At 36.7% G+C, this 21,681-nt stretch overlaps 2 protein-coding genes across 9 annotated transcripts in view; one reads left to right on the top strand and one right to left on the bottom strand.

The window, feature by feature from the left end:
* Positions 1-14,600, top strand: part of ryr3 (ryanodine receptor 3) — a 169,263-nt gene extending 154,663 nt beyond the window's left edge. For all 7 annotated transcript variants that reach the window (XM_069193299.1, XM_069193301.1, XM_069193302.1 and 4 more), the window contains 16 exons: positions 61-1,379; positions 2,248-2,306; positions 3,132-3,303; positions 3,883-3,969; positions 4,086-4,289; positions 5,371-5,501; positions 5,863-5,905; positions 6,588-6,715; positions 6,966-7,026; positions 7,158-7,304; positions 7,740-7,874; positions 8,236-8,392; positions 8,988-9,052; positions 9,982-10,082; positions 10,707-10,758; positions 13,523-14,600. In XM_069193299.1, coding sequence (XP_069049400.1) covers positions 61-1,379; positions 2,248-2,306; positions 3,132-3,303; positions 3,883-3,969; positions 4,086-4,289; positions 5,371-5,501; positions 5,863-5,905; positions 6,588-6,715; positions 6,966-7,026; positions 7,158-7,304; positions 7,740-7,874; positions 8,236-8,392; positions 8,988-9,052; positions 9,982-10,082; positions 10,707-10,758; positions 13,523-13,618 — 2,957 coding nt within the window. In that variant the 3' untranslated portion in view covers positions 13,619-14,600. The remainder of the gene's footprint in view (positions 1-60; positions 1,380-2,247; positions 2,307-3,131; positions 3,304-3,882; positions 3,970-4,085; positions 4,290-5,370; positions 5,502-5,862; positions 5,906-6,587; positions 6,716-6,965; positions 7,027-7,157; positions 7,305-7,739; positions 7,875-8,235; positions 8,393-8,987; positions 9,053-9,981; positions 10,083-10,706; positions 10,759-13,522) is intronic.
* A 1,380-nt stretch (positions 14,601-15,980) lies between these two features.
* The window catches only part of aven (apoptosis, caspase activation inhibitor), a 72,364-nt gene continuing 66,663 nt past the window's right edge, over positions 15,981-21,681 (bottom strand). For both annotated transcript variants that reach the window (XM_015350750.2, XM_015350751.2), the window contains 4 exons: positions 20,372-20,442; positions 19,006-19,101; positions 17,411-17,753; positions 15,981-16,553 (listed from right to left, as the gene is read on the bottom strand). In XM_015350750.2, coding sequence (XP_015206236.1) covers positions 16,444-16,553; positions 17,411-17,753; positions 19,006-19,101; positions 20,372-20,442 — 620 coding nt within the window. In that variant the 3' untranslated portion in view covers positions 15,981-16,443. The remainder of the gene's footprint in view (positions 16,554-17,410; positions 17,754-19,005; positions 19,102-20,371; positions 20,443-21,681) is intronic.

The raw sequence follows: 21,681 nt of genomic DNA, 5'->3' as shown, positions 1-21,681 counted from the left end.
TTTCACACCAATAATTTACTATCTCACAGTTACATAATGATTTGTACTATTTCCACACAGGTAATGTTGTAAATGGAACAATTGGAAAGCAAATGGTGGATACCCTTGTGGAGTCCTCGAGCAATGTGGAAATGATCCTTAAATTCTTTGACATGTTCCTCAAACTGAAAGACTTGACATCCTCCGATGCCTTTAAAGAATATGACCCTGATGGGAAGGGTGTCATTTCCAAAAAGGAGTTCCAGAAAGCAATGGAGAGCCAGAAGCAGTACACCCAATCGGAGATTGAGTTTCTCCTGTCCTGTGCAGAAGCCGATGAAAATGACATGTTCAACTATGTGGAATTTGTTGAGCGCTTCCATGAACCTGCTAAGGACATTGGCTTCAATGTAGCTGTGCTTTTGACCAATTTATCAGAGCACATGCCTCATGACTCTCGACTCGGGGCTTTCCTGGAATTGGCTGAGAGTGTGCTGAATTACTTTGAACCCTATTTAGGACGCATTGAAATAATGGGGGGTGCAAAGCGGATTGAAAGGGTCTACTTTGAGATCAGTGAGTCTAGCAGAACTCAATGGGAGAAGCCACAGGTCAAGGAGTCAAAGAGACAGTTCATCTTTGATGTTGTCAATGAAGGTGGGGAGAGTGAGAAGATGGAGCTCTTTGTGAACTTCTGTGAGGACACCATCTTTGAGATGCAGCTGGCATCACAGATCTCAGAGCCTGATGTCACAGAGAGGTCAGATGAGGATGAAGAAGAACCTCACAATATCCTGGAAGAGTTGGAAACTGAAGAAGAAGACAGTGCATCTCTGGAGTCCTCCTCAGCCTTTGCCATTGCCTGTGTTTCTATGAAGAAGAATTTCGCTCATTTCATGCAGCTTCTTACTTTCAGAAACCTCAAGAAACAGTACAAGAAATTCAAGAAGATGAGCATGAAGGAGATGATTAAAGTGTTCTTCTCTTTCTTCTGGATGATATTTGTGGGACTCTTCCGCTTTGTTTACACTTTGGTGTGGGGACTGATCCAGATTGTGTGGTCATCAATGTTTGGTGGTGGCTTGGTTGAAGGTGCAAAGAACATGAAGGTGACAGATATCTTAGGAAATATGCCCGATCCAACACAGTTCGGCATCCATGGTGATGTCCTGGAAGCAGAAAAGGCTGAAATGAGTGAATCAACAGCGTCATCAGACCTTGTACAGTTAGCAAAAGGTGAAAAGGGAGAACCAGATTTGATGACCGAGCTAATAGGTATCACGACAAAGAAAGAAGGAAAACATGGTCCAGAGCCCGGCCTTGGTGACATCTCAGAAATTATCGGAACAGATGCCCCCTCCACTCTTGCAAGTGCTGTCCGTCAAAAGAAATTGGCTCAGGTTTGTTTCCAACTTTTTATTTATTTTAAGATCTTTACTTGATTGGAAAAAAAAACTCAGCGGACTCCTATTCACTCCCACCCATGTCTAGGTTTGGCTGCCTATTCTGAATTGTCCCTCTCTATATCCCTGCAGTACAACTAGTGTTTTGTCCAGGGCAAGTATCTGTATATGTTCTCAGTCCCTCTTTACACCCTCGGCTTCCGGAATAAGCTTTTGTATTCCTCACTCACCAGGATAACATGTTTTTGTTAACAGATTGATGGGTGGGAGAAGCATGGCAGTATTCCTATTTAGCTCAGCACTGTTTTGGCAATATTGATATACACATATATTATGCCAGGCCCTACTATAATTGTGAAAAAGTTAGGCTATAAATTGACGAATGGTAATGAACACAATAAACAGATGTCTTAATATTGCTTATTACTACTGCTATTAGATATTCAAAATGTCTTTCTACAACTGTGGTAATTTCCATTTGGCCTTTTGAAAAGAGATTTGTACACATAGCAGGCCTGTTGTCTAGCGAGATAAGGCAGTTTTTCGTAGTAAAAGCCAGGACTTTCCTTTAAAACAGCAGCAGAGAACACGTAAGTTCAAAAAGGTATTCTTATGCTTCAGTATATTCTGCAAGCGTATGACTGTTTTTAGGTAGCATTGGTCTTTTCTTTCAAAATTAAAAAAATGAAATGCAGTTTTACTGTATATACTGTATAAGGTCAACAGTCAAAGCTGTTTTTTTCTACTTCCTACTTTTCATTTTGTAATTAACCCTTACGTATTCCTGTACAGTATATGCAACACAGCTTTTTACTATAGAAGTGTGAGTGCAGTAACCCTACAGTGTGATATTTTTGTTCCATAGGCAGGAGATATGACCAAGGATACTGAAACAGATATAAAGGCAGAGCCAGAAAAGGCAGAGTGAGTGTTTGTTCAGGAACATTGTGTGAAGTAAAATGTACTAATGTGGTCAAATGTCTGAATTAAGCAGCAAAGTAATACTCAAGATATATTAAACCTGATCTGTAGAGTCTTTGCATATTTGAGTACCTAAAGTCATATAGCCTTGTTTTGCTGATATAAAAGTGGATCTGCAAAGATATGAATATTAGTTCTCTATACATCTGTACATTTGTAAAATATATATTTATATACATATTGGTACAGTTTTATTTTAGAAAACCTGATAACTTCTTGCTTTTCTATGAAGTTGTTACCATATTCAAGTCAAAATGCACACATGATTTAATGAATGTATAACGTGCCACACGCATTCTAATATACTGCAATCTGTAAAAACATTACGGTTTTAGCTGGAATAGTGTCTGAAGTGAGTACAAATTGAAATATTTTAATTATGTAAATTAATCAAATTCAGTGATAACTTGAAAAGACATCAAAAACAAAATTGGCGATCAGCCAATGGGTTATACATTGCAGTTTCACCTTTAGTCATTATTATGAGGAACATGACTGAGTAAAAATAAAATGTAAACATAAAAATGTCACACTTTCCATTTATTAACATCATGAATACCAAAATGGCATTGGTGTTGGTATTATTATTACTGCTGGGACACATCTTGGCAACTTTACTAATAAAAATGAGTTGATTACAAAGCGTTTCTTTTGAATTCATCAAAGTGACGATGTACCTCATTGACCTTTGGATAGCTGGGTAAGCCTGCGTGTTGGTTGGCATTTCTGATTCCTTTTCCTACACCACCTTGTCCTGTGGCTTTATAGCACAGAGGATGGGGAGAAGAAGGACAAGGTGAAGGAAGATGAGGCTCCAGAGCCTGTGGTGGAGGAGGAGCGAAAGGTCAGGAGGAGAAGACATGGCCAGAAGAAGGAAGAATCTGAGGCATTCATGGCCACTTTCTGCGCTGGATTGGAAATCTATCAAACTAAGATACTGGTAAACTAATACTTCACTTTGATTCCTTCATGTCCTTCTATGACGTCTGGTAGAGAACATATAATTGAAATTGAAATTCATTCAAACAAAACTCCACCAGGTTTGATTTAAAAGTATTTTAGGCTCTTGGCTAGCAGATATTGATTTAGGAAATCTTGACTGAGAATTCCAGTGATTAGACTGCTATTGAAAGTGGAAATGTGGGTCAGCTATGCAGTGATCCCAGATACAAAGTGTTTATTGTTTTGTTTTTTTAAATCACTATTTATTTTTAGTGGAGGAAAGGCACCAACTGGGGGAGATGTGTGTCTTTCACCGACAGCACTGCAGTGCCTGGGGCACACTGTGCCAATCTCAGCCAGCTCTGGCCACACTCAGCTAGTGGCATGGCCGAAGCTTGAGCCATGGTCATTGAGCTCCACTTACACTCAGGATGCCCCACACAAAGCAGTTCTAACCTTTTTAAATGAAAATTCAAAAAGTAGTGTAAAGAAGGTGAAAGGTCATATTTTTAATTTTAAGCACAGAGCGAGAATTAATCAAAAACTGATCGCATTTCGACTGACTGTATTGTTTCAGAACTACCTGGCCAGAAACTTTTACAACCTTCGTCTTCTGGCTCTGTTTGTAGCCTTTGCCATCAACTTTATTCTACTCTTCTACAAGGTAAATAAAGATTTTGTGAAATGTATTGGTGACTACTACATGTACTGTAGTAAGCTGTTATTTTGTCTTGTCCTGGTGACAGTGTGTGTTCTGAGAACACTGTTTCTTCTATTCAGGTGACAGAGGATCCCTACGATGAAGAGGAATCTGACGAGGACTCTGATCTCTGGAACGGTGATGATGAGGAAGATGATGAAGGTGGTGTGGTGTACTTCGTGTTGCAAGAGAGTACAGGCTACATGGCACCCACACTCCGGTTCCTTGCTATCATTCATACTATCATATCCTTGCTCTGTGTCATTGGATATTATTGTCTGAAGGTAATTCTGTTTAAATTTCTTTACTGGCCTTCTCGCATGCCAAAGCTGCCTAGGTCTAAATCAGCCTTAATGTAATGTTTCATTAAGATTCACTAAAGATTAGACAGGCTCATCATATGTATACAACTTTTCATCTGTGTAAACATGTGCCTCACGTTTTGGCTTTAACAGTAATTTAAATCACTTGAGTCTGTAACCTTTAACACAGCAAAATTTGATTGTTAAAACTTTTTTTCTACAATGCCATTAACTGGTTAAAGAAAATACAGGTTTCTTCTTTTAAACAAGTTATACTTGCTTAGAATCTAGTTTGTTTGTTTTCAAGACCATATTTGTGATATTGTTTTATGAGGCATAGAGGAACATGCAACAAATATCTTACTATAAGGGATATTCAGTAATCTTTACATAGTCCTTACACTTATGAAGTGCATTTCTGGACACTACTCAAAGCATTTTACAGGAAATGGGGACTCCCCTCCACAACCATCAATATGTAGCAACTGGATGATATGATGGAAACCAAAATGCGCCTCACCATGCTTCAGCTATCAGTGGGGAGGGGAACAGAGTAATGAAGCCAATTCATAGATGGGGATTATTAGGAGGCCATGCTTGGTAAAGACCAGGGGAAAATTTGTCCTGGACACCATCAACACCCCCTATAGGTAGGTCCCTTTCTAGGCTATCAAGGCCTATGGGGAATAGGGGGCAGGGGCCACCATTTTTCTTGACAATCCGACACTGGATGTGGAGGTGATGTGTTCAACACATCAAGGATTAACCCCTGGTACTCATTTGGAAAGCAGGCAGTGGACCTGGGAGCTATCTGGAAGGAATTAGAAGGAATCCCTACCTGTGATTGAACCAGGGACCTTCCAGTCAGGAGCTAGACACCCTTGCCATCTGAACTACCATGGCTCCTAACACCCCCTACGACCCCTATAATCAAACATTGTCATTGAACTTTTCGAACCCTATCAAGTACATAATTTCAAGACTGCAGTCTCTGCAGTGTTGCACCATTTTTCCACTTTAGTGCAGTGAATCAATTAAGGGGTCTTATGTCCTTCCTCCAAAGGTGCCTCTGGTCGTGTTCAAGCGTGAAAAGGAAATTGCCAGGAAGCTCGAGTTCGATGGCCTGTATATAACTGAGCAGCCTTCTGACGATGACATCAAAGGACAATGGGATCGCCTTGTTATAAACACTCCGTGAGTCAAAGGGAGCCCGACTTTTACATCCTTGTTAATTTTTAAAAAAAAAAGTTCAATCTATAATTTTTCACAATAACAAGTTTACATTTTTGTGTTACATGATACATGTACATTTCAGCTCTGATTTGTGATTTGTGAATGACATTCATGTCTCTCTCTGTCAGGTCTCACAAGACCTAAGCATGCTTACAAGTTAGACCCTATTAGCATTTTGCTAATTAATATGTATGGGTTAACATAATTAGATTTAATCCGTCTCGTTAAAAACAGCTGCATGGTCACGTTTAAAACTGCCAGTATCACTTGCCAATACAAGTAGGAGACTGTTGAAATGTGACTGAGTTCTGGTTTTGTACAGGTCCTTCCCCAATAACTACTGGGACAAATTTGTTAAACGCAAAGTAAGTCATATTTACTATAATTGCATGCATTTTACTCTGGATATCTGCATGAAGTAAGTTCACCACAAATTGCTGGTGAAAAGATTCCTCCTTCTCACTTTAAGTGATCAAAATCTGTGATTGTATTGATGCTTAGTCTAAATAAAAGTTCCATGTATCAGCACAAATCTCCTGTCTGTATCCCGTACTATACGGTATGCTAGATTCAACTGAAATTTAGAGAGACTTCAAGGCTCTCTCATCAAGTGTGAAGTTGGAATGGTTTAATTCTTGTTATTGCATAGATATAGTTCAACTCTTAACTTGATCTGCTGATTCCAGTCTCCTCTGTCGAAAACCATTACACAAGAGGTGATAAAGCCTTCTTGTGTGCGTGCCTTTGGAATTCGCTGACAAAATCCATTAGACATTCTGCAAATGCTGACAAGTTTAAAACTCACTTGAAGACCTTTTTCACTATACTTTAGTTTATAATTTATAATGTTGTTTTATTAGATCGATGTATTTTTCATTTATTTTTGTATTTACGTGTTCACAGTTCTACCGCATTTTACTTTTTATTTTTAATATTACTTAAATAATACAATAATATCAATGTTTTTTGGGAAGTTATGTTTCTTTTACTTTACCACTAGCATTGCTATTTAGATGCAGCCGTTTATTTTACCTGTGTTCTGTTCAGGTCATTAATAAGTATGGAGACCTCTATGGTGCTGAGCGCATTGGTGAACTGCTGGGTCTAGACAAGAGTGCACTTGACTTTAATCCCACAGAAGAAGCTGTGGCGAAGGAAGCCACACTAGTATCCTGGTAAGGGCCAGACTTTAATGGGGATAATAGTGTATTATAATGACACTGTGCTTGAGATTTTCCTGTTTTTGAATTGTTTTAAATGGATGTCTTTGTTAATACGCCACACAATTAATCCGTTAGTACAATCTAATCTGTTAATCGAATACCTGTACCTAAGACAAACAGACTTCTTGAACAAATGAAAAGAGAAATCTAGATTGATCAGCCTATCATTGTAAGCTGTATTTTAATGTGTTTATTTCCCCAGGCTCAGCTCTATTGATACAAAATACCATATCTGGAAATTGGGAGTTGTATTCACTGACAATGTGAGTATACTGCTGTATTTCGTGCTCCCGGTGTATTAGTGTTTAATTTAATTTGTTTAGCATATTATGTTTTTTCTATTAAAATGTATAAGAAAGTCACGTGCATAGTGACAGTATTTATTCTTTTCCAGTCTTTCCTGTACCTTGCTTGGTACACCACCATGTCTATTCTGGGCCATTACAACAACTTCTTCTTTGCTGCTCATCTGCTGGACATTGCAATGGGTTTCAAGACACTTAGGACCATCTTGTCTTCTGTAACTCACAATGGAAAACAGGCAAGTGCAGTCCACCCCCTTATTAATTAAGAAATGAACTCTGCATGGTGGAGGATAAATGTTGAACAAATTAACATGGACATGAGCTTGACATCCCAGCATCCCATAGAGTATTCATTGAATCCATATGTTCCAGTATTCTGCTAGTATATTCATCAACAAGCACTAACTACTGAGGCTCGGTGTCATAGAAACACAAGGAAATGCAATAATTTCAATTATTTGTACTACTATTTTTTAACTTTTTTTAAATACACTGCATTATCTCCACAAGTGATGTGAAACTAAAGCACATCTATTTCCTACACACTCAGAAGCACAGCTTTATGTATGCTTTGTCTTAAACGTTTTACCTGGGAGGATAAAAATGGTCAAAATAAAATGTGTGACATGGCAAATTGTCAGTATTGTCGGATGTTTACTGTCCTTGTGCAGCTCGTGTTGACTGTGGGCCTTCTAGCTGTCGTGGTGTACCTGTACACTGTGGTGGCCTTCAATTTCTTCCGCAAGTTCTACAACAAGAGTGAGGATGAGGATGAGCCTGACATGAAGTGTGATGACATGATGACAGTGAGTTACTCTTCTGTTAGGTTTGCTATACAGTGACAATCTGTATGGTCACATGCATGTAAATGCTTCTGTGTTAGGCTCAGTGTGATAGTGACCCAGTATTCCATGTAGTATGTGCTTTTGAAGTGCAAAGCCCTTTGAGCAATTAAATAAATGTGACAAATGCCTTCCCTTATGCAGTGTGTTTGAGGAGGATCTATTCAATGGAACAAAATAGTTTTGAGAATAAGAGAACTGGACCATCTTGAATAAGTTAATTGAGAGCTGTATTTAATATAATACTGTGTACTGTATATGGCTGTTTTGCCTAGTCTGTTTTTCAAATCTCACTCTCATTTGTGTGGCTTTTCTTGTTTTGCAGTGCTATTTGTTCCACATGTACGTGGGTGTAAGAGCTGGAGGGGGCATCGGTGATGAGATTGAGGACCCCGCTGGTGACCCATACGAGATGTACCGTATAGTCTTCGACATCACCTTTTTCTTCTTCGTCATTGTCATCTTGCTGGCCATTATTCAAGGTACAGCGTGTCTTTTCACTGCAGGGAGGCCTCCAGGCAGTCTGTCAGAACCACATTCCCTTCCACTCTCAAAGTCACTCTCGCTGAGCATCAACCTCAGTGCTGAATCCTGAGTGAAAGCTTGAAACCGTTTAAGCCTCACATTATGCACAAGTCAAGGATCCTTTATAGCTCTAATTCATGGACTGTGAATCACATGCTCTGGAAGAGCCAGTAAAAAGAAGATAAGACAATCGTGAATCTTCTTGCCCAAAATATTCTAATGAAGCACTATATACGGTACATGTACAGTATGAACCAAAGGTCAGTCAGCAAAGTATTTTGAATACATAGGGACATGTGCTATCATCCAATAATATTAATACTAGTAGCAACATTAAATAGAAGGAAATGTCAGTACTTGGCACATTATAAGGTCTGTATATATTTGTGTAGTGTACTGTATTTATTTTCATAATACAGATTAAGGAATTTATTGGTTCTCTGTTTCTTGGAAACAACTATAACAAGTGTATGAGTGAATTAATGTTTTTGGAGTGCTGCAAGTTGACATATACCAATACACTGCTCAGACAAACTGTTTGTTCTCATAAAGGTTTGATTATTGATGCCTTTGGAGAACTGAGAGACCAACAGGAGCAAGTGAGAGAAGACATGGAGGTAAGAGGTGTATTAACTTCAGACTTATTGCTCTAAACCTCTAGCTCCGTTTAATATTATGTTGTGCATGTGGATACCAGATCATTTAGTACTGCACACTTAAATCTAATGTTTAGGTACAGATGCAGTCACTATGTATAAAATAGTTATATTAAAATTAAAATTGTATTTGATCTGTTTTCCGATTACCATTATAAAGCACTATTATTGCTATTAAGAAGCAAACAGAAGAAGTTAGTGAGAGTTATTTTAATAGATTTGAAGTCTTACCAAATTACATTAGGAAATAAAAAAAACATCAGGTAGGGCCCTAAGTCTTAGTGCTCTGACCTACCTGCCACTCACTCCCACATGTGAAGAGGTTATTGCACCTAACTAAAATGAAAACTTTAACCTTGGGTCCTGCGAGTGGTCAGGGGATCAATGTTTTGATTGAGTTTGGGCCCTAGTTTCTTGTGCAGACTGTTATCTGAAATAGTCATTTACTATTGATGCTAGTGATTGCCAGCTGTCAGGAATTTAATCCTTTTTGTATACTCTCAAAAAATGCAGAAAAAGGAGGCTAAACGTGTTTTGATGAATATTGGCATCTGACCACAAGAAAGTTTTCTATGCTGGCAAAATGCAACCTAGTAGAAGTCTTCCCATAAGAATTTCTGTAAATGGGTGCAACCAAGTGTGTTCTAAGGGCACACTGTCAGCCTCCTCCCAGCATCTTAAGATTTTTTGACTGCATTTAGCCCCAACAGCAAAGAATCCATGCATAAAAATTAATAGCACCTTGAGAGTTGTCCTGGAAAAGGAGCTGTCAGTGGCTCTGAAAAGCAGTTGCATCTGCATCTGGAAGCACATTAGTCACATTCACCCAAACGTGTTACTGCAGAACACTTCCAGAATGTGTCTTAATGCACTTTACTACTGCTTTTCAGACCAAGTGCTTCATCTGTGGAATCGGCAATGATTATTTTGACACGACGCCACATGGTTTTGAGACACATACCTTACAAGAGCACAACCTGGCCAACTACCTGTGAGTACAAATCTCTCTTCACTAATAACTCTATTACACAGGATTTAGAGCACTCACTATAAAGTAAGACTGAACCCTGGTGTAACAACTAATACTTTATACCAGAAATGTGCATTGGTCACAATGTAAACTGTTGTGGATTGAAATATGGCACTGCCCATGTTTTAGAATGTTTTTGTTTGTTATACATAGCTGTAAATATATCTACTGTATCTCATTCATAGATGGAATGATGGCTGAATTTATTTATGCAATGCATGAAATGTTAGTTTTTTTAAAACCTCAAAAATATGTCCCTTAATAAGAGGAAATAATTTTTAAACCCATTACGGTAATTTAAGGACATTATTTTAATGAGAGAAAGATCTTGTTTTGTGTTGCAGTGTTTTATTTTGCGTTCTTATGGCCCTGAGGGTGGATGTAAGAAACGCGATTTTTCCATTTTGTCATCAAATGTATCATAATACAATTGTATTTTTTTTTATCACCAGCTTGAACTGTAAACTGTAAAAGTTTAAACTGTAATTGCTTTCTCGCAACATACAGTACATGGTTGATAGATAACCGAGCTGGGTTACATGTTATCTGATTTTAAAGAATAATCTACCATTTATTACTTCACAGGTTCTTCTTGATGTACCTCATTAATAAGGATGAAACAGAGCACACGGGCCAGGTATGCAGTTCCAGTAACACAGTACCTCAGTCTGCTTCCCTCAGTTTAAATGTTATCTTAAAGCCTGCAGCAGAAATTAAATTTGGGAAACTCCACAAATTACCCTACAGTTTTATTACACTGAAGACTGATATCTCTACTATAAATGTGTCACAAAAACATTGTAAAAAGATGTAACAAAGCTCTTGCATGCAGTAATTTTGAATAAATCTTTCTAAATAGTGCATTACTGCTGATAGTGTTTCTAAGCAAAATATTTTTTTTATTTTGTCAGCAGCATGTATTGTACAACCTTAATGGTTTCAGAAATTGACCACTGAAGAGAAACAACAGCCAAAAAACTAAGCAAAATGTAGACAGTTTGCTACTTATATTGAGCATCACTATTAGAGGCATATCAGTCTATGCATGTGTTTGAGAATAATATACTAGTTTTGAATATTGATTAAATGTTTTTAGCATCATTTTGATTAACTGTGATACACTTTGCTTAAATGGATTAATTGGGCACAGATACAGTATCTAAAAATTTTAGATATCTGAATGCCTACATAAAATCCTGAAAGGAAAACAGAAATGTGCCTTTCTTATCAAGAGATAACATCTCTGTTTCATCAGTATTCTCAAGGATAGACTTTTTGCTGTCTGGGATGTTCTCAGCTAGAAACTGTGAACCTGGCAAGACATTTACATGCAAATACAGTCTAGTCCACAATCTGGGAGACCACAAGTAAAAGCCGCTTCAAGCTCTGCGAGGAGATCCATATGTGATGGTTTGATCAGCAGCAGTGTATAGTCTCTTCTGACCTCCACTTGTAATAAATGGTAGTAACCTGACTGCACAGTGCTAGACTGTCCACGTCCTGGGACCTTATTTACTGCCATTCATACAGGCTTATCCTCACATGACATTTCTGCAGAACAGTAGAACATGTGTAGGACAATGTGCAGCACCTAGGGCTCAATGACCACTGAACAGACACATGATTGTCTATGCACTATGAGAGAAATGAAAGAGAACATCATAACTACACACTACTAATCTAAGACTCCCATTATTCAACTCTATTGATGAAAAATGTTAATCAGCATTAATTTACCTATTTCATGCCTCTTCAATAAAATGTCAGTGTTCCTGCTACAAAAAAGGATAGCAGATTCCCCAATAAAACTGAACTTAAAGTAATAAATTTTAAAACACTTAAAAGTCATGTTTCATTCATATTCTGTATATAGTACATAACCTACATTCGTTTTCTAAACATCAGATCCATTAAAAATAAGATTCACATTAGTTGCACAAAATAGTCATTTTTTGATAATGGTCATTTTATTAAGAATTGGTATTAAATATGCCATGTTTATACAGTAGATGTCTTTTTCTGTAAAATACATAGATTAACAATCTCAAGATTGGATCTACATGGTTAACATGGATGTACTTCAGTCTCTTATTTTTATATCAGTTAAAAAGTTATATTTTGGCCAAAGGGTAGGAAGGTTTAAGGAACTCAAAACACTTTGGAATGCTCTTATCAAACATAAAGGACAAAGACAAAAAGCATCTGCAGTGAAGTTCTGGGTTACACAATGGATTTTTTCTTTTGTTTTACCCTCGGAAAAAACGAACCATCAGTTCTGGTAAATGTTTGGTAGGCTGTAATATCTCTGTCAAAATAACTAAGCCCATTAAAAATGAAAATACCATCCTGTTGAGAGCTGTGTTGTAACTCCTGTCATTTATACTTGGGGTTAAGGCTTAATGAAAAGTTTATATCACAAAGAAGTACCCTTTCAAAGAGGTCTATACTTTATGTGCAGTGAGTGAGTCTATCACAATAAATAAAAATCACTGGAACACTCATGATATTTAAAGGAAAAATATTTGATCTGTCCCTTTTCCCTACCTATTTCCATAACTCAACTATTTCCATAATCAACATTTTGGACATCAGATTCCCGTTAGGTTCTATTTCCTAAAGGTGATTTACATGAAAAGCTGCAGCTCCCCATTTATTTACAAGTAATGCATCAGCTGACGGCTCCTTTTCAGCTACAGTGACTTGTGAATGTGAATAGTTGACAGCTATTCACTGGCTAATAAGCTGTGCTATTCTAGAATGATTTTTCTCATGTACTGTAGGCACGACCGTTGGAAAATTGATGGAATTAGGAGTCGAGGTTGATGGCAAGTTATTAGCCTTGCTATTATGAGATGAAACTTGCATAAATAAGCACAGAAGATTCATAACTTTTTTTTCTATATACAGTTTTGCCCTTTTAACTCTACCAGTGATGTGGCATCCTGCAGTCCATCATCTCTCACTGTTGGATAAATAGGTTTCATTATTGCACTGAATTGTTACTGTACCTAAAAGTTACCAGAGAAGGAAATGCATTTTGATGGTCACAACAGGTTTATGAGGATAAAACCCATCAAATTGCATTTGTACTGTATATAACATACTGTAACTGCCAGCAAGACCATGTACGTAATGTACATTTAATGAAGTCACAATGTACTAATCTCTAAAAACTTCACAATAAGAACAATTAGTTTTGGAAAGCTGCTTTACAGTACAGTATGTAGCAAGTGCCCTCTTGCAATACCCATGCGTCATCAGAAAGCTGCTTATTCCTTCTTACAATTATTCTTATATTACTGTAAATGTAACTGTGTATTATTAGCAGAAGTGAGATGGTGTTGAAAATGTCATTCTGTAATGTTTTCTGATATATACATGTTTTTCTTTTTGTTGCTCAGGAGTCCTACGTGTGGAAGATGTACCAGGAGAGATGCTGGGACTTCTTCCCTGCAGGAGACTGCTTCCGTAAACAGTATGAAGACCAGCTGGGTTAAAGACAGAAGTATTACCTAGTTGTCAGATGTGTTATCTGAAATCAAAACTGAAACTCCATACAACTTTAAAAGAAAACTTAAAACCAGCTCTACAAATGTACTTGACGTGCATTAAAAAAGATCACTTAAACATGCCTGGCTCTTTTAACTTAAAAAGAGTAGAAACTTAATCAAGACTCTTTTATATTAAGAACTACTACTGCATATGAACATGAATGTTGTCCTGTTACCTACGGTACAGTAAATAGTGCCAATTTTACAAGAAACTGCAACTCCAACCTGCCCAGACATCTTTTTTTTTATTTTTGAATAATTATTTTGTCAACGTGTTGCCTTTTTTCTATATAACCCCAAACCATTGCACAAATTTTGGTCTCTTAAGAAACATTAAGTTCAGTGGGGTTATGGATGAATATACAGTAGATGAATAAGTATGAATCTTTGCCCTTATATGCACAAGAATAAAACTTCAGTATCAACTGAATATTGAACTGAGACTTATGCCAAACATAGGGCTTGTAGATTTAACCTTTAATGCTGGATCTTACCTGCTTGTTGATTTAAATAAAGTTTAAAGGAACTATTACCAGCTAAAAGGTTGAACATGCTATTAAATGCCTACTATGAAGTGTCAAAAAAGTGCCTTACTTAAATAAAGATAAAGCTATGCAAAATGAAGTATGTTCTTTATAGTATGTTAGTGCTCACTTAGTTCTCAAGGATTAGCAAAAAGCATAATTAGGTTAGTTTTGTGGCTTTTGTTTTAATTTGTTAAAAATAAAGTGTGTAAATGCTATTCAGTCCAGTTGGCAGCATCTAAGCTGCAAAACATCACAAAATAATGAAATTGCAACTATCAAATCACATTCAGACTTTATCAAACACCTTAAAAAGTGCTATTGTATGGCCATTTGTATGTAGTAGCTTTGCTAAACTGTGCATTTCTTTTGAGAAAAAAGAATAAAGTACTCAATGCAATAAACATGGTCTCATATTATGCATTTTTTAAAGCATTTTTGTAGTAATTTACTTTTATAATTGAAATTGGTAGCACTTGTGATGGGCTGGCTAGCGTGGTTATCTTGGGCAGCTCAGGACAGGATTGGAAGCTCCTTGAGTGTTCATGTTTTATGTGATGACATTTTCAAATGGGACTTAGCTGTTAATACTTGAAAAAGTCATTTTTTGTTACTTCTTTCCCTCCAAAACCTACTCAAAGAGCATTACTATCTATTGCTAATTTAGACTGTTTTAAATCTGACAGCAGTCTTTTTCCAAGTAGTTAATGTTGCACGAATACTACTTTTTACATAGTAAGTAAACTGTATCATACAAGCTCATAAACATAGCTTGAGCATATTATAGAAAAAAAATGAATTCTGTTTGGCTTCTTAGAGTGTTAAACCACTCTAATAAGGGTAGAGTGGGGAACTGCATCAATCTTCTTGATCCAATGGAATAAACATTTCTAATTTGCTACAAAATAAAAATGAAAAGACACCTTGGCAATGGAGACACTTTTGCTTTCTAATTAATTAATGGTAAATCACTGTTGTCACATACTCGTTTTAGTAGCAGAAAAACAGTGTCTCAAGAAGTGCTTCATTAGTTTCTTTAAACTGAAACTTCTTACAAGAAATTAGAGGAAAGCAAGTAACTGACTTACAATAGGGAAATGGCACAAACAATTAAAAGTTTGATGTGATTCATAAACATTACAAGACTAGAGGTTAAGGCTCCACTATGAATCTAGCTTTTGTATGATTTATCTTTTAGGTTAACATTCAAAGAGAAAATAAGTATCAATTTTTTACTATATAACTTTACCTTTTTCATGCACAGCTAAAACAATTAACACACTGTCTTGGACAGCACGTCAAGAGCAAGACTTCTTTTCATTTAGAAAAGCAGAACACTTTTATAGCCCTTATTTTTCAGTTCTTTGGGATTGTTCAGTCTGAAAGATGTAATGCCCTGTCTCATTTTACAAATGAAATGCAGAAGCTTATCACAGGTCCCACTTTCTTTTTAATAGGCTTCATCAGAAGCAATTCCATTTACAGCTGCTGAGTTCCTGGAGGCATTGTAAACCATTATGGCATGATATTAATGCCACTCATCTTTGCAAGCCTATTTAAGTGGAATTATGAAAGGAGAGTATGGGTGAGGGTGTAGTCAATCATTGATTAATTCAGCAGTTAGTACTTATTGCTTTTGTGTATTGCTTAGGTAGCACTTAAACTGATTTCTTATATTTTGTCTATAGAATATATAATGTAGTGTATACTCACATGCAAGTCATATGCGTACTTCCATATAAAAAAAAACATTTGCCAGAAGGCCAAATGATGAGACCGTGACATATCAGGGATTAAATTGTTATTATCAACAAATATTGTTTCAGACAGATCAAGTTACAGACTGACACAAAAACAGTTGATACAGCTGTGTAAGCTTCTTAAATATGTCATAGAAATGATTACCAAACTGGGTTATTTCTGAATTTCCAGGCAAGTCACTACTCTTCCCAAGTTCAAAACAGAAATTAAATTACACAAATCCCCTTAATGGTCTATTGACATTAATTTAACAGGTACTTTACCTGTTAACCTGTGTTCCAAGTAAACATTTAAGTGCTTGCAGAGGTCAACATGCATTAAGGCAATGCGTTTACAGCTAACCTTAATTTCTTCCTCAATATAATGAGTGAGGAAGGAAATGGAAAATGGAGTTTTATTTTAATGTTTAAAGCTGGCAGGCAGTTTTTGTAACTAAAATAGGAAATACATCCAAGACCTCTGAACCCTGTAGGGACTCAAGAGAAATCAGGAAATCATACTATCTAACCAGTCTTCCAGATCATCTTCTGTGATTTCCTTTTTCAAAACTGTTGCTTCAGGAGAGCGCTCTTGTTCTTCTTTGACTCCATCAGATGCTGCAGGGGAACACATTCATTTATATATATATTTAAACTGTAACAGCCTATTTATTTTGTGTGTCAGGAATGTGGGAGTTCCAGCAGGGAGTGTAAAGCAACACAGAAATTCTCCTTAAAATGGATTTTTAAACCTTCAGATTTGAAGCACCTGCTATCCTTGATGCCTTGACTCTGAAGTGAGACAAACTGCTGTTTTGTTGAATAATTGCAGTCTAGCCTCCAGACAACAGCATGATTACCTTGTTCACCAGACTATAAGGCACTGTCTGCAAGCCCATCAACACTGATGAGTGGGGAGGATTTTATGGTGATTACCCAGAATGATTACTAAAAATGCAGTTCATAATCACTTAGCTACAGCATACAGCAACAGAATCCAGTTCCTAGTTTAATGGCCGATATCATTTTAAAGTGGTCCTTTACAAGCAATCTACATTGCTTGTGATCGGCCCACTTTCAAAGATTTTTTTCACAACATCTGAAACGTACATATTCATTGGCCTCTGTAACAACAATTGATTTGGTGCTACGGACTTCAAGGCCTACAAACTCAGCTGTCTTGATAACTAGAAGAGCTGTGGAACTACATTTCTTCAGGAAACTAAAATCTTATGTCTAACTTCCAATGTGTTTTCTTTAAAGTGGCCTATATTATTTCATGTTTCTTGGTGTACAAACAGAGCTATATCACCAGAAATGCTTTAGTAGGTTCTGAACCAAAAATTGTGTGCAGTACCTCCATCAAATACGGCAAATGTTACGCAGTAAAAATGTGAGACAGCAAAATACTGTCTACATTATATTAAAAATATACACAAGCAAAACTTGTGCATAGGATCACAACAAATACTTACTTATAACTGGGGAAGGTGCTTTCATTTCGTCCTTATTCAGGTCATTAGTTTGTGAAGGAACGCTATCAATAGCAGCTGGAACATGAGGATCTAGACTAAGTAGCAGGTCGAGTTCCTCGTCCAGGTCATCTGCTGGGGGCTGGGCTGCGCTAACAGACATCTGTGGGGCTATGGCTCTCAGAGGCTTCCCATCCACAGACTCAGAGAGGGGTACAGGAGTGTTTGCAGAGGAAGCACACGTGGGTGCTGGCTTTATGGCAGTGGGAACTCCAAACTGACCAGTGAGGCTGAAGTCCTGTTTGTTCTTCATGATTATCACGGGGAGCTCTGCCGGAGCAGATACCTAAAACGAAACAACAACATATTCTCAGAACAGTGGACAAGAGGTCTTAATCCATGTGTTTACAAAAAGAAAACTTCAGGAGAAGAACTATATTAGAATAGTTACAACAGAGATTAAGAAATGGTATGAATAAGAGGAGGCCATTCAGCCAACTGTTTTGTTTTTTTGGCAATTTAGTAACCTCATGAAACTAAAAGAGCATCCAGTTTTTTTCTTTAAAGTGTAACCTCAACTACTTCACTGGGATGCATGTTCCAGATAGCCATATCTCTTTGTGTCAGAAAGGATTTCCTTGTGAATATTGGGGTTTTACTGCATATAACTCAACTTCTTGGGAACAGAAGCGCAGCAGATCATGAGGGATTGAATATCTACAAATGCCACCAATATGTAGCTGCATCTATTGTTCAGATAGCCTCAGTTGTTGGTACTGAATTGTCAATGGATGGCAGCTAATTGAGGCTGCCCTCAGATGTGAACTTCTTGTATGTAATCATCACAGCATGCTGGTACCTGTTTTTCACAAATACAGTTGACAACAAAGTGACATTTACACACTTCAAAGCACATCTAGGATAAAGCAGAGTGAGTGCTTTTCTCTCTGAGCAATCTAAATTTTAGTGCCTTCTGGAATATAACGGTATCAATTACTAGGAGAACAGTATTCTGACCCGCATGCCCTACGGTAGACTGAAATGTTAGGTTTCTCATGAAAAAAAAATTCAATCAGAACACAACAGATTCTATGGGTCTTCACTAAATCTTATATCACCATCAGTGTACCAGCAAAACAATTCAACTTCTAGGAAAGGTAACATGGAGAAATGTAAAGGTTTAAGTATGGAAAAAATAAGCATAGTTTTCATCAAATAAAAAAGATGTTGATCTATTAGTCATATTAACATACAGTATAACTGAAATATATGATGGACAATGGTGGAATGTTAAAAACCCAATTTCAATTATTGACCTTTACCTTTAGGAGATGGGTTACTTACATTAAGACTATTAATCTTATTAATAGAAGGAAATATTGACAGATTGTATTGGAGCACATGGCTTTATTCAAATTTACTGTGAATTAGAGTAAAAAAGAATCTGTTGTTTGATAGAGGATTCTCCATAAGGAACTGAACTCCTGATTGACCAAAATCTATTGGTAAGCTTTGACATAATTAGTAAAGTAATACATCGATTTCAGGATGGATAAAGTGGAGAGATAAAAACAGTACTTGAAAAAAATGTTGCATACCTGGACCAATTCTGCTTCCACATTTAGCCTTACATGAAGAGGAAGAGCTTGAAGTGACTGGGCTAATAACTGCGAGTCCACAAAGAAAGCTGACATCTGCAGTGTAGAGAGGATGGATAAACATGCAATATTGACAGGTAAGTCTTTCCTCCTGTAAAGCACTCTCTCTCTCATAGAGTAGCATCCATACAGGGATGTAAGTTACTGATGCATAAATGTGAAAGATGTATCACAGAATATAAACTGCTAGTCCCAATCATTATTCAAATATGCTGCTGTTCCTTTTACTTAGCATACAATCTATATATTTTGATAGATAGGAAGAAAAGATTGTAAAATGACAGATACTTTCATTCAACCTATATAGGAAATATTTATTACATAAATTGTGCGCATGACTGCAAAAGTGCATTAAAACATTGTTTCCGAGTCAGAAATCAATAGTCTTCCCTTAATCAGTCAAAAAAGTAGCCATACCATACTGATGTGCAAATATGGATGTCTACATAAGTAAACTATGCAGAATTATTTCTTTTTCAAAAGCCACTGTCATATTTTCTTTCCACTTCCAGAAGCAAGCTGTGAAATGAATCCTCCACACACATTAGATTTCCCTGAGCCCCAGAGTCAATCAAAGAAATGCCTTGCAATAAAAAGATGGATATGAGACATTCTAATAAACTGTTTAACTCACTACTGAAGAGGAAACGACAACACTGCAGTTGTTTTTCTTAGCATGAAACATTTCTAAAGGTTTTGATAGAATCTGTGTATAAAAGATTTCAAAATGAAATCAAAGTTTATTTCATACCACTAAGTATCATAGTAATCAAGTAACATATTGTTTCCTTATAATGATCCATAAGTTTATTAACTAACATTCCATGAAAAAAAACACAGCTTTGTATACAGTATATGGCTTTTGATCAAACAAAATGAGTTAATTAACTCAATATAACTTACAGAAAACAATTAATCTTAATTAAGGGGTCATAATTATTTAATACTACAACATGCAACAAGTCCATAAATCTCTTTTGACTTGGATTTAAAAAACACGGATTTAAAGATGTTTTTTAGTGTGCAAAGTGCATTAAAGCAGCAAAGCAGCAGCAGCTGCTACAGTACATATAAAATTATAACATAGTTCTTTCAATAGCACTCTATCACTACTGTATATGAACTCAGAAGACAGTTTTGTAAATTTGTTTCTGGTACCGCTGAAAATCATTAGAGCAGATAGGTTATTACTGCAGACAATTTTATGAGATGCTTCCACTGCATGAGAAGCTGCTGATGAGCAGATTTCTGATATTTTCTGATATGTGTGCATAATAGAAAAAAGGACACAGTGAAAGCAATTTACCTGATTGTTAGCTAAAGCATCAACCTCCCATTCTTTTTCTTCAGAAAATCTAAACTGGGTAAAAGAGTCACCTAAGAAACAGAAAGATGAAAAAAATAATTAAACAGGTATGTACAAAAGAGCTGAACATACAAACAATAGGAAAGTAGTATGAATCCTGTTTTGTGATATGCTCATTTAATCTGAGTCATCTACGTACAACACTGGCAAACAAGGCTTGAATGGTAACCGCATTCGCTCAAGTTCTGAAATGACTTGCTAGAATGTAGCCTAGCCAAAACACAACTGAGACCAACAGTAGAGTTGAACTGGCCAGGTGCAATCCAGTGTAGGTTACTTTGAGTGAGAGAAATTATCCTTAGCATGCTACACTATCATTTTGTTGGCTGGCGTGGAACCTCCCAGTAGCTGTGGAAAACAGGACACACTCAATTGTTCTCAAATAAAGGAAAGCATTTGTTTCCCAAAACGACAGAACCTCTGGACTTTCCCCAACAAGAGAGAAAGGAACAGGATTTCCTCCAAGTAGATCCCTTTGTAGTGTATCATCTTGAAATTTAGATAGGCAAACTACAGATGTTTTTTGAAAACTTAATTAGCACCTTATTTAATTATCCATTAAAATAGAAAATGTTTGAGACCATTGTGAAAGGGGAAAAAAAAAGTTCTCCTGATGGCATGCATGAAGTGCAGCTAGTCCATGCAGCCCAACAGAGTATTTAAAGAATAAGTAAAGAATTAACTTGCAAAGATTTAGCCCTTCATGACATTACAACATCTAAAAGGTTTACATGTCTGTGAAGAACTGTGTTCAGCACTGTGCTATCTGATAGCCCTTTCAATTATAGAGAAACAGCAGGGAGATTTCTTTTCCATTCAAATTACTTGCATGAACTTTGTTTGCAATGAGATACCACCATTTTTATTAATATGCTGAAAAAAGTAAATGGATTCATAAAGGTCAATTAATTAAATGGAAAGATTAAAACATTTTAGGACAGACTGCAAACCTCAGCAGATAATTACAGTAGAAAGCACAATGGTTTTTTAAATGAGGCCTTAACTCTTTTGTATCCAGACTGGAATATCATTTTTTTCCTGCTGTAATGTAATGTTTCCTGATAAACAGGCATATTTTAACTGGCAATCCATTGCAACAAACACTCCATAATGCTTTAAGAACTGCCCAAGCCTCACTGGTCATAGTATTACAGCATAGCTCAGTGCTGTTTAATTGCTTCACTTATAGGTAGAAAATATGTTTTAATAAAAATTAACAGCAACCGCACTTTCAACTGTGTACTTTATAT

Source organism: Lepisosteus oculatus, chromosome 8, assembly GCF_040954835.1.
Source record: "Lepisosteus oculatus isolate fLepOcu1 chromosome 8, fLepOcu1.hap2, whole genome shotgun sequence".
Classification (NCBI taxonomy): Eukaryota; Metazoa; Chordata; class Actinopteri; order Semionotiformes; family Lepisosteidae; genus Lepisosteus; species Lepisosteus oculatus.
This window is presented reverse-complemented; position numbering and strand designations above follow the sequence as displayed.